The sequence below is a fragment of the Numenius arquata genome, chromosome 8 (assembly GCF_964106895.1).
Source record: "Numenius arquata chromosome 8, bNumArq3.hap1.1, whole genome shotgun sequence".
NCBI lineage: Eukaryota > Metazoa > Chordata > Aves > Charadriiformes > Scolopacidae > Numenius > Numenius arquata.
Genome location: NC_133583.1, coordinates 40,970,436 through 40,984,029, shown reverse-complemented (window position 1 = coordinate 40,984,029; position 13,594 = coordinate 40,970,436). Strand labels below are relative to the sequence as shown.

Sequence of the window (13,594 nt, the reverse complement as noted above, 5' to 3'; positions counted from 1 at the left end):
CCATTACTAAGCAGAGTTTTTGATAAAAACCATTTAATATTTCCACTGAAACTTACACATGCCAAAACAAGTGAATATACATTGACATGGTGCTGATTTATAAACAAATATACACATTTTGCACTGCAAAACAAACCACTTAAATGTACAATCCTCTGGATGCACTTAAATAACTAAGGTAAAAGGTATGAAATATCATTAACAACAAAACTATGTAAGTACTTGTTAAAAAGATGTATTTTGTACATTACAAATACTTGCACTCCAGTTCTTTACTGGGACCCCAAATAAAAGAGGGCACTGAGTAAAGTTGTTACATGATTGCAGTGTCTGAGCCCGACAGACTCAGCCCCCCTGAACTCCCCTGGCAGAGTATCCTACACGTCGGTGCAGTCTTACCAGTGTAAAGTAGGATTAGTAAAAATTAAGTAGCTTTTACCTGATGTGATACTGTCACTAGTTAACTGTTCAGCTACTTCCCCTTATGTTTTGCTGTGCATGGTGGCCTCTGGAATATAATACTGACAGATTCATACAAGAGTTAGGGTAACCAAGAATGGTAATTTTAAATTATAATTTTATACCTTCCATGAAATAATTTAGCACCTTTAATACTAAATACATTTGTAAGTCTATATGCAATAAGCTGGTTCCAAAACTAAGCAATTTTTAAAAATTAAAACTGTGAGGGCGGATGAGGCAGTCGTGCTGACCCACGGGCTTGGCCACTAGTGGCAGGGACAGCATCACCCTCTGCACCACCCTGTTCTCCAGCACTTCCTCTTTGCACCGTCCTTTCTCTGAGGGGAAGCAAGAAAAGTACTGAGAGAGGACTGGTCTCTCACAGGGCACATTCCAGCTGTTGTACAGCCACACTTCTCAATTCCTGTAACAAAAAAGTCAGTGCTCTCCAGTGGGTTTGAGGAAGACTGGAGGGTCTCCAGTGTGCTAAGAGAATGCTGCACAGCCCCAGTGACGTAACTGCAGCATCCCTCCCGCTACGGCTGAGGCTGCCTAAAGCTCCATGTTTTCTTCAGGCTCAAGTATCCTGAAAAGTCATCCAGGTCAGTCAAGGCATCTTTCTCAAAGAAAACATAATTTTGTAAGTCTGAATCTGTCAGTTCACGTTGATACTTTACTAATAGGTTATTACAGAAGAGTCAAATGGTCGCCCCAATAGTTAGAAGAGGACTCTTACTTTAAGAGCCCTTGTCTACTATCCAGGAAAATAAGCAGAGGCTGGTGTGACTGCAGCTTTCGGTGCCGGTTGGGCTTTTGTGGGCAAGTACGGTTTCAGATACTCTGTAGAACAACAGAAACAAGATACTACTCTTAGAACCATAACTATTCCTCTAGCTACATTTCAAATAAGGGCTTGTTTTCCTATTCCATACATACCTGAGTTAACTGTGTTTTGGCTAAGCCCTCGTAAAGGAATGCTGTCGTCTTTTTTCTTGAAATACTTTGAATCCAGCCCCAGATTATCACCACTAGAGAAAAAAAAAAAAAAGGCTAATTAAAATTTAAAACAAATGTAGTTAACTAGCAGTGCACGAACACCAACTGTGGATACAGACTCATTCAGAAAAATCTTAATTTGAAGTGGAACTACTGATTTCCTATGAACTTCATTTAAAGGTAAACCAGCGCTGAATAGGTTAAGAACAGTCTAGAACTAATTTTTTGACTGACCCATCGCCTGACAGCCTCACCTCTGTCACCAGGAGGGACAGTACTCCTTGGGACCCACTCCTGAAAGCATGGCTCTTCCTTTGTTATCTACAAACCATGCTTAGTGACCAGTTACCTCTGCCACAAATTAAAATTCATTAAGACATTGATGGAGAAAGGCAGATCACAGAACTAGCTTTGGTACTGGAAATGTTTTGCTCGGTTCCAGACACACATAGAAGACAAACGGCTCGATAAAAATAGTAATAATAAAAGCCCCAGTAAAAATGCAATAGATGACACTTACTTCTCCTTATTTGCTGGATGAGTGGCTGTGGTCGCTGCCTGAACATCCGAACAACGATTAATTTTAGAAAGCTGCGTGTTAAACTGGATCTGCAGAACCGTAAGAGTTGCAGGTCAGAGAGAGCTGCTCCAGACACGACGGCCCCGGAGTGAGCTGTTGGGGGATTAAGGTGGCCACTCCTTGCACAGCACCTCTGTGCAGCTAAGCGTGCAAGAAGCAGCAACCGAAAGCCAAGCTGATAGTGTTCAGCACAGGGAGTCTAAGAGTACTTGGATATACAAGTATACAAGTAAATATTTATGCATTTTGAGAAATATTCAAAACATTAAGCTTTGATATTTTATGCTCTCCTGTTCTTAACCAAAGAGAAAAGTGAAAGTGCTTGCCTTTGGTACTGGACAGCGTGAATTGACATTTTTGCTGTGTGCTGGTTCCGGAAAGTTGTGGAAAGTGTACTGAGGAGAAATAGGGTGATTGATTCCTGAGCTGGGAAAGGATGGTCGGTCGGGCTGGAAGAGAAACAGAATACATCCAAAAAGAAAAACAAGTCTTGAAGTAATTGCTTACAGAGATGCAGAATTCCAAAATTATCAACTAACCACAATTACAAAGACATTTGAGTCTTCCTGATGGGAAGAAAACATCACTTTCCCAAGAGTCACATTCTTAAGGAAAACATAACTTTTTAAAAGTTAGATAAGCACTTAGCTAATAATTATAAGCTCATAATAAGCTACACACCCCGTAACTGATTAATATATTAAATGTATCTAGCTATAAACCAGAGACCTCTTTCCATGAACATGCCTTTCCACTACTGAGTGAGCAGCTCATCAATTGCTGGGTGACAACAGGCGTCCGTATACACGGGACAACAAAGAGTAAGAACCAACAAGCTGTGGTGTTTAACAAAGCAGGTAATGCTTCTTACCCCTTATTGTCATAAGTTTCTAAATATCACTAATAAGATTATTCAAATAGTACGCTGTCTTTTTCAACCTATACCAAGATAATTAGTATGTAAATTAACCTCACAACACAAAAATGCTGCCTTTTTTCCCCCCCTCACCCTGCGCTGCATCTTTTCCAAGCTAATTTTGCGTTGGTTTGTGTATTTTACCAAATGAGAGTTTAGACCATTCTCACCGAGAAGGCCAGAGCATCAAGTAGCACCCAACAGGGTACTATGTTATTAAAAAAAAACAAACAACCAAACAAAAAACCTACACCCACCCAAAACTATACAGCCCAAAGATGATGAAAGCGCTTTTGCTTTTTTCTTTTAAGGACATACATTTCAGGAGATAATGGCTACATCATAACCACGCCTGTGGAAAGCTGTATTTTACCATGCCATGAGGCGAAACGGCAGCCCTCACACCTCCGTGGGGACCGGCAGAAGGCTCCAGCTTCTTGCCCACCTGAACTTCATTCAGCTGTTTGTTCAACCACGTGATTACTGGAGAAAGAAGAAAAAGGTCAAGCTCACTTCCCACCTCTTACAAGCCATTTCAAACAGGAAGTAGCCCTTCTTCAAAAAAAAGCAACAGCTTACTGGGCTGTTTTCCCTCCTGAAGCTCAGGCATCACCAGAAGCCTTAGTCTCATGAAAAGTTTCTTTGTTCAAGCTTCCGCGTCCCTGCACGTTCCTTCCTCTGGAGTCAGCCCCCCCTCACACACCACCCCAAGTGACCACTGCAAAAGTCTCCTCTGCTTCCAGCTCTCCCTTGTTACACACGCTGCAGCCAGAGGCTTCTTTTCCATAAATGACCATAACACAGCTTGTTACAAAAAAGAGCCCAGGTAAAGCAATATAAGCGGCTTCCGTTAATTTTCAGTAGCAGCCAGATCATTGTGTCATTTTTACAGCAGAAGTAGTGAAATTGTATAAACCTACCATTTTCATTGGTCTTCAGTAACTGCTTACTTTCTTCTAGTTTTTGTATTGTCGTTTCTAGCTGTTCTTGTAGCTTGCTGACCTGCAATGTTCCCATAATAATTATAACACCACCAGCAGCTACTACTAATTACAAACTGAAGAAATTATATAAATAAATAAAGGAGCCATAAAGTTGTTCTAAAATTCCTGAGAGAAGTTTGAACTCAGTGTTTTACAAAAGCAACACGATAACTCTTTTAAAATAAGCCCTACTTTTAGCTAGGGTGATGATAGCCAGAAACCCTTCCGACCTTAATTCTTCTCTGATTAAATAGCACAAGGACTCTCAGCGGGGGAATCTGCTTAATGGAACAAAAAGTTCCCTCTGTTCCTGTTCTTGCCTCCTCCACCGACTTCCACATGAATATGCCTCCGAAGGGTGTCCGTTCATCCATAGTACTGCTTTCTACTCTTAACACAATTTTAGTTTCCTTCCATATGGATGGATGGCTCCTACAAACCAGTTTAACATGAAAAAAATGACAAGTTGATTACACCTTTAAATAAAGGTGTTAACTAAGTAAAAGTTCTATTTCTATTTCACGGAAACATTTAAGACCTAATTGCTGTAAATAAGTAAGTTAAAAACAACCCCCAACACAGTACATACAACGGCATTTACAGGAGAGCGGGTGAATGTGCCACGGTACCTCCTGCTCTTTCACTCGCAGAGATTGTCCCATCTCCTGCAAATCTCTCTGCTCTTTTTGAAGTCTCTCTTCTTTTTCTGCCAATAGTTTTTCCTGTTGAATTGTCACTGTATTTTTCAATTTTAATTTACTCATTAGAGTTTTCAAATCTCCTTGTAACTTCTTGATAATTTCATTAGCCTATTAAAAAAAAATATAATAAAGCAGATATTCTCAAAATAAAAACTTAAAAATAAGGATAATGGCAAGTTTAAACAAACCTTAAGAAGTTCAGCAGACAGCGACTTAATTGTTGTCTCCAGTTTTTCAATATGACTTTGTTTCTTCTCTGTACTTTCTTCCAGTATCGCCTTTAAAGAATAAAAGAATATTAAAATTATACTAAAGATGTGATAGACGTCACTTATGATTTCAAGTAGAACCTCAATAATTCTTTGAGCTAATCCTCACAAGAAATTCACACCTTGCTTTTCAGTCAAATTATAGTCCCTCAATTCATCCACTTTCTTGTTTAGAAGCACTGACCTTTGTAAAACTGAACCCATTATACTTTTGATGCCATTACTTAGAATCTTTAACAACATTTGAAAGCTTATTTGCTGTATTCATAAAAATAGTCAGCTGCTAATCTACAGAGACTACAATTAAGAAGGTCCTACAGAGCTTTAGAGAAAGTTATTTTGAAACTTGAAGGAACCTTTTGTTCTTGTGTCGCATCTAATACTTCTTTTGTTCTAATCACCAGCTGATCTTTATCTTTGATCTCTTGCTCCAAAACAGCAACTCGTGTCTGCAGCTGATTAACGAGTTTCTCTTTTTCATGACATTCAGCATCCAGAGTGGTGTTCTCCCGACGCAGCGACAGCACCTCCTGCTTCGCTCTTTGACATTCCTAGAAAGTTGAGAAGGAATTTTATTTATTTAAAAAAAACAACAATAAACCTGTAATAGTAATTTAAACAGATATAACTAAACAGTAAGAATAATGTTGAGTGAAGAGGAGCCGAACAAACTTAATATGCCATATTTGGTATTACATGCACAGGCAGGCAGTGTTAGTGCTCTAAATATAGTAAGTTTGGTTACGGAAATTACTAAGCCATACATCTTCTATTCCAGAAAGCTTTGCTTTCAGTTCTCTGACTGTGGAGTCTCCTTTGTATCTCCTTTCTGTTAGATCTTTATTGATGACCTCGAGTTCTGAGAGTCTGTTCTGCAACTGTTGAATACTTTTCTGATGAAAATTTTCTAATTCCTTCTTCTGTTGTTCATGCTGCTGTTGGTACTGAACTTGTGCCTATGAGAAGCAAAGAAACTAAGTAGTTCTTCAATAAATTTGAAAATTAAGCCAAGAAACTATCAACATATAAGAATATTGTTAATTCTTTTCTACTATCATACCTGGAGAGTTTTTTCCTTTTCATTTGTCAGCTCCTGGGTGTGTTTGTTGGTTAGAGCTGCAGTGTGTGATGCCCATTCATTTTTCAGTTTGTCTAGTTCTCGGCTCTTCTCTGACAAGCTCTGTTTAAGTTTGACAAAACAGATAGAGTTTTAAAAATTTAAGCATTTCAGTCAATACTCAATGATTCTTTACTGTTAGTTCTTAAAAAGGACATGGAATTATTAAGAAAAATCTAAATTTCAGCAGCAGATGCCAAAATATCCATTCATTCTGTAAACAAAAAAGTAAAGCACTGAGAAGCCAAAGAGCACCTTTCTGACACTGTGGATAAAATAATCTTCATTTACACTTTTATTTTCTTTTAACAGCTATTTAAGATTGAAGAAACTGTCTGCTCACGTTCCCTGCCCTTATAACACAAAGTGTTAGTAGGGAAAAAAAAGTTCTTCAGCAGTATCTTTTCCTCTTTTTGCTTTGCAATTCTGTGTTCCCATTCAGCAAACACACACAGTAACTCCAGCTGAAACTGCAAAGATCAGGTAAACAAGTATTTCATTCCAAAAAAGTTCCATTATAGGAGTTTTAATGAAATTTTTCTGCTTCATGAGGGTCAAAAAAGTCACCTTGATAATTCTAGAATTTGACCCAAATCAACCTCTTGATACATAAATGAGAAGGCATTACTGGGCTGACTGCAAAAATCAAAAAGTAGTAGAGTAACATGAAGTCTAAGACTTTCGATTTATTTATCATGGTTTCACATTTTTTCCAAATATAACAGCTTCCAACTATTCACAGAATCTGTAGACTATATTTATCTTCACGCTACCATATATTTAGCATCCAATGCATATGTGCATTTACAGACAGACCTCTGTACAAAATAAAGTAAAATTCTGCTTTAGTACTGTAAGGACTACGTTTTATGTTCAGTTGCACGCTTTGCTCGTTCTCAGGAAATGCTACAGCAGACAGTACTTCACTCACTCCCAAGTCGATTGTCTTGGCTGGGGAGTGGCTGACCAACCAGCCCACACGAAGGTACATTTGCCACAGATTAAAAAAAGTGCAACTTACAGCAGGAAAGTTAAAAATTGACATTACCTGTTGAGTGTAGCTCAGTTGTCTGGTAAGATCCTCTTCAGTTTTTCTAAGCTTTTCTTCCAACATCATTTTGTCTTCCTATGTACAAAGTGACATCAGGTCAAATCCTTAGCTCCCAAAATACAAGTAGTATTTAGCTTCCATTTTATCAGCATGCCCTGCTTAAGCAACCACATGTCCACTATATTTGTGGAAAAAATAAACAAACTTAATTTTGAATAATGTATAATTAATACATTTAAAAGAAAAGGCATTGGCTCACAAGGTAAAAACCCTGAATTAAATTTTTACCAAGTTTCTATAAGGAAAAATATCTTTTCATAAAGACTTGTTTACAAAGGAATTGCATGAACAACCAATCAAGTGAAATACTGTAAATTTATGTTATGAAAATGGCTTATTAGGTGGCTATAGCCATGACATCACAGTAGGAGAGACACAAATCCCAGGCTATGAAACTGAAACAGACAACAGTCAAACTATGAGAGCACTAATTTCTCACTAAATAAAACCCAGCATGCTACCAACTGCAGAAAAATTACAATTTTAGTTTGCTATTTATAGCTACGAGCTCTTTGAAGTCCATAAAGCCTTAGAATTCTAAACACATGGATTCTTTCCTAAACCCAACTGCAGAACAAAGAGACTGAAAACTTAGAGTATTTTACTCTTGCAGTCGATCTGGCAATCAGCACAAGGCTATGAAGCGTGAGACGCTGCAGCATCCAAGAGCTGCAGACTACAGGCGCTGCAGGTGTAAAATACCCAGTTTTCTGCCAGTTCAAATTATAACGCTTGGCTGAATATACACATAATATTTTCATAGCTGAAGTGACAGTAACAATTTAGTTTTATAACATGCACCCAAATAACATACATGAGCTAAAATACAAGATAAACCAGAGCATGCAATCTGGTACATACTTTGGAAGTATTAAGACTGAAAAAAATGCTTAAGTACACAGAGCATCAAGGCCTAGTTGCAGCTACGACACGCCTTCATTTACCTTAAGGGATTTCAAACAGCTGGCTAAAAACTTCTTTATTTCTGCATCATTTCCTGGTAGGAATTTCAGAGAGAGATGGGTGAGATGTTTGAAAGGGTTGGTCTCCACTACATTTAAAGAGACAGGTGTGTGATCTAGAAGAGATGCTGAAGAAACTAACTGCAGCAAAAACCTAGGGGAAAATCAAAAATAATCAAATGTTTAGCATATTTCTTCCCCCAAAACTACCTATAGATCCTACAAGCTATTTTCAAATAAAAATATAATTTGATAGGTGCAATAAAATTTGTTCAGTTTTTTTTTGAAAAAGAACTATGAAACGCAAACCCTACGTTGTAGTAAATACTACAAACAAATATCAACTAATGTAACAAGAAATCAACCTTACAATAAGAAATGTACAAAACCAATCTGTTTATTTGTAAAATTTTCAGAAGCCCATCTTAGACTTAGGAGTCCAAAACAAAGTAAGACCTTAGTAACCAAATTCAAAAGGAAAACAGACTAAAAATCATAGCACACAGTAGATACTTCAGGAAGTGGCCTGATTACTGGAGGGGAGCCAGGCACTCAGGACAAGGCTTTCCTTGGTACCCACACGAACAAAAATAACATATGAAAAGGCCACTACAGGGACGAGTGGACCTCAGATCTCCCTCCTCACATCCTAACACCTGAACACTGAAACGAAAGAAAAAAATCTTTGCCAGAATGCCTTATAACTTTTCCTTCTCCTGTGAAACAGAACAATTTACACCTCGGTCCATCAAATTCAGATTAGCTCTCCAGCATTAAACTATTTAAAAAAAAAAAAAAGGGAGGGGGAACATGACACACCAGCACTGCATGTCCACCAACTGATACTCAGATGCGCCCAGGGGAATGCTAAATTATCCTTGTTCTACTGACTCTTCTCAGTCTGAGGGGCTGATAAGTATTTTAAGAACAAGTACACACAGAGTGCTACAGCACTCACTTATTACCTACCTTGGGATATCTTTGTTCTGTTCCTGGATGCATTGTTGAAGCAGATCTATAAATTTTTGTGGGAAAGCAGAGAAGTCTACCAAGAGACCTTGCTGGGATTTTAAACTATATAAACAGATTGAAAAAAAAAAAATATTAACAATATATAGAAGTCTAATTTATTTCCTATAAAATACTTTGTTTACGCTAGTAGAAAGAACTAATTCTGATCAGGTCATTAAAGTTTGCTAGCGTGTTATTTTCAATCCTGAACACAGAAGAAACGCGAACACATCTTGGATAATAATCACCAGAGGACATTTTTGATTTCAAGAGTTCTTGTAAATGGGCTGCACTAAAAACAATGCCTTCTTTACAGCACGGAGCAGTTCAGTGATTGGATAAGGGCACATGGAAGAAGCAAAGGACAATGAGCAGAGACTCAACCATTATCAAAACTTTATCCACCTACTTGTTTATTTAATTGTGCACCTTCACCATAGACACAGTAAACTCAAAGACAGAATCAGACATTCAACAGGGTACACACAAAGCCACGCCTTGTGTAAGAAAACACTTCTGCACATCCATTTTATAAACACTGTTTCACTTTTGCCTTTTGATCCACTTACGGATCACATCTCTTTAAAAAAAAAACCCCAAAACCAAAAAAAAAACCAAATAACAAACAGAAACCAAACAGGACCCAAAACAAACAGCAAAAAAACCAACAAAAACACAACCAAAACAAAACAACACAAAAACAAAACAAAACAACACAAAAAAGCCAACCACCAAACAACAAAGCAGAAAACTGAACTGCTCGTGCCTGGTGCCAAAATTTGATGATCAAATTCTGAGCAAGTAAAATGAGACCCAAGAGTACAGTTAGCATGCAAGAAACCCGTAAGACAAAGGCTCAGGTCTGTGAATCCGTGTCCCTGCAATTTCCTCTGGCAATTATTTCTTCGAATAGCTCACAGTAGTCTATAAGAAGTAGTAATGACAAACAGAAGATGCAAGCAGTAACATGAACTGTGGTACTGTAGCTATGCAGGGAACTTAACATGAGCATTCTGTCATTCATCTGTATAATCTTGAGCCAATCACTTTCCTGTACTTGGCTGTTTCACCAACTGGTCAAGGAGAACAATACTACAAAAATACTGACAAAACTCAACAAGTGAAAATGCCAAAACTTAAATTCCAAGATAGACTCTTCTAAGCTAAAGATATTTCTTCTTTTTTTTTTTTTCCCCCCGGCATTTAGAAGCATTTCACACACAAGATGTTATCATTTTGCTTACCTTTGAAAATCTTCCTCAGATATGACAAGGTTATAAAGGAAAAAAGGATCAGTATCATCAGTCAATCGAACAGCTAAATCCTGAAAAGACAGACATTTAAATATGATCTAAAATGCTATAAACCACCCTGTAGGACCATTTAAATATTGTAAACCAATATTGCAAACAGTATTTAATGCTTTTACTGTTTAGCCAAAAATATGACTGAATTGTGGCAACTAATTCAGAAGGTGGAAAACATTAACGTTTTACATAACTTCAAATATTACAGTGAGAAAAACAGAAAAACTCTTTCTTACAAAAATAACCCAAGTAAAAGCTTTCAACTTTGAGCAGCAAAGGTTTCAAAATTCAATGTGTCTTCATTGTTTTACAGAAAGAAAACTATCCGCTATTTTTCCCCATCATGAAATAGTGTAGCACTAGCAATCCACTGCAATGGATCACAAACACATCATTCCCAAAACCTGAAGTTTTTCAGAGCATACTGCTCCTAAAAGTTTAAGAAACCACCTTCTGAAGAGCTTATATATTTGAATACAGAGCTTTGCAAAGCAAACATAAAATGGATACAGCTAAAGTCCCATAAGCTCATAAGGAAATACAGCATTTATGCTACTTTCCTTTTAAAAATAAACTCATTTGTTCACTGGAGGTCTACATAGTGTTTTGGAAAAACTGCCCCTCTGTAAACATTAGTCTTTCATTAGGAGGCTGAGGTTATGCAAAACACCTGCTACATTAGGCCCAGGCACCTGTTCTCTATCAGGAGGCTCAAACCTGTGTGAATAAAATAATATTCCCCAGCAGAGGAAGGACAGGAAGTAGAACCCTGACAGCTCTTCCAACGTAACTGATGTGTGACCCCAGCACATGTACACACACGGAGCTGAAACAAGTTTCAGTAATTCAGTAAACCTGTAATGCTTACAAAACTCTCAGTTGGAGGTGTATAGACAAGCTTTGGGGATTTACATGTGCACTTAGCTTATGCTAAAACTAATGCCACCCCAAACCAACTAGGGCAGGTCGTTGAATAGGATAAGAATGCCTGCTTCATTTGATGTTCCGTTAAGTGATCCAAGCATTTATCTTTTTAGACTGATCGCTCACTGATGTACCCAACAGGATTTCCAGGCTCCTGCTGAGACAGGCTGCAACTTGGTGCACAGTTCTTAACTGAACTTAACATTACCATTGTCAAAGGTAGCAGAATCTTATGAAGAAATACTGTACTCCTTTACAAACAAATCTTTACTCAATAACACTATAACCAACTAATGGCCAATCTTGACATCACGGTAGGTACATGTGCAGTTTAAGTAACAAATTAGACATACAACAAAAAAAGATTTTATAACCTCCAGTAGTAATCTCATTGCTATTTTTCCTGATAAAGATTTTTTTTTACTGCAGTAACTGCACATTACTTTCTTCCTACCCTCCCAGATGAATTCCAAACATTCAAGACTAACACACTTATCAATAAAAAGCAAAGCGTTACATCCACATACAAATTGTCATTTTTGCTAGTTAAGATGAGGACTTTGCAAAGACAACTGCTGCTCTTATTCTTACATAAAAGTGTTGAGTATATTTAACATGAGACTGCTCTTAAGCTCTAACTTGGGTTCCTTTGAGGGTCTCCATATACTTTTGATTTGCAACTTTACTAAGGCCCATGAACAGCCGAACGAAAAGAGAGGGCTAAATATGCTAGGGAAAAAAAAACACCATATGAAACCAACTAAATTACTCAAGAAATTATATCAAAAATAAAATAAGGTCAAGTGACAAACATACTAAAATTCTATTTTGCTTTTGCCTACTTGTCCTCTTATACAATGAAATTCAGGTAAAACCTAATGAACGACACAAATGTAACTATTCCACAAACCTTTTTATGAACAGGATTAGAAATTGACAGTAGCTCAATATTCACTCGAACATTTAACCTCCTGTGTACAAAAAGATGAAACTTAGTAACAAATCAAGAACACATTCTCCGAATAACATGTGTTTATAGACACATTGCAGGAATTAGATGACATTTTGAAAACAAAAACTTAGGCAGAAATATTGAGAAACTACTACTGAGATATCTGAAAGCCCCCCAGTTTCCAGCTCCTCAGTCAGCTCAGGTTTTCTTATTGCTTATTATCCACCAAACTTTAAATAGCAAGGCAGATGTTTTGAAACTTTGTCCAGAAACTAGAACCTTTGGAAAAGCCCGCTAAAATTTATTAATGACTGCTGAAACTTTTGATAATCATTCGTACAGTGCTACCTTGTCTCCATTTACTTCTTGTTGAATTACCCGAGAAGTTAATTGCATTACAAAACACACCCACAGCCATCAGCCTTTCTGTACCTTCTAACACAGGCAAGCCAGAGTAGCCCTAACGCACTAATAGGTCCAGACAGCACCTATATTCCTGAAATTCCACTATATTTTGTTCCCGGGCGTTCCCAAGCACCAGTACTGAGCCCTGCACACACGCACAAATCGACGTGCCCCTGGGCAGACACCCACGGGGACGGACGTGTGGGCTCGCCCGCGCTGTCGGGGCAGTGCCGCTCCGGGAGGAGGAGGAGGAGAAGGAGGAAGAGGAGGAGGCGGGCCTGCCCGCGGGGCAACCGCTGCGGCCTGGGAGACGGGCAAACAGCGGCCCGGCCGGCCAGACCCGCAGCCAGAAATCCCGGCCCTCACGTCGCCTTCATGGGAGACGCGTTCGCCCCCGCACCCGTACAGCGTTTCTGTAAAGCCCCTGCCTGTTTCCTCCGCTACCAGCGCCCCCTCTCCCCAGCATGGCACCCATAGGAGCCGCTCCAGCCCTCATTGATCACCTCCAGCCTTCCTGCGACCGAGTCCCCCTCCCTCTAACCCAGAGGGACCCCATAAACAGTCCCAAAGCAAGACCAAAGCAGGCGCTACTCAGCTCACCGCGCAGGGCCCCGCCTCTCGCCCCCAGCTGTTTGGGCACAAAGCAGGAAGAACAGAGAGGAGGAAAGAGCCCGTCGCTCGGCAGCCCGTTTCCTAAAGGATGCAATAAAGTTTCCGCGCAGCTGGTGAGGAAACCAAGCCAGAGCCCACCGCGCCGTTCAAGCCGGCCCCTCACCTTTCCTCGCAGCCCTGGCACCTCACTTGCACGCACACCGGCCGGTTGAACAGACTCTCCGCCGCCATCTTAAGCTTCGAGTTTGGCGCCCGGCTCCCGCGGAGGAGGAGCCTCAAGATGGAG

General features: G+C 39.2%; 1 protein-coding gene across 1 annotated transcript; it reads right to left on the bottom strand.

The window, feature by feature from the left end:
- Window positions 1-21: 21 nt before the first annotated feature.
- Window positions 22-13,584, bottom strand: SASS6 (SAS-6 centriolar assembly protein). Its single transcript, XM_074151931.1, has 17 exons — window positions 13,472-13,584; window positions 12,250-12,310; window positions 10,353-10,432; window positions 9,067-9,171; window positions 8,080-8,251; window positions 7,073-7,150; window positions 5,968-6,087; window positions 5,672-5,863; window positions 5,264-5,458; window positions 4,827-4,916; window positions 4,567-4,746; window positions 3,875-3,956; window positions 3,328-3,437; window positions 2,365-2,487; window positions 1,979-2,067; window positions 1,399-1,490; window positions 22-1,302 (listed from the first exon to the last, which is right to left on the bottom strand). The coding sequence occupies exons 1-17, from the start codon at window positions 13,537-13,539 to the stop codon at window positions 1,217-1,219; spliced, it is 1,923 nt and encodes a 640-aa protein (XP_074008032.1). The 5' UTR covers window positions 13,540-13,584; the 3' UTR covers window positions 22-1,216.
- Window positions 13,585-13,594: the final 10 nt, after the last annotated feature.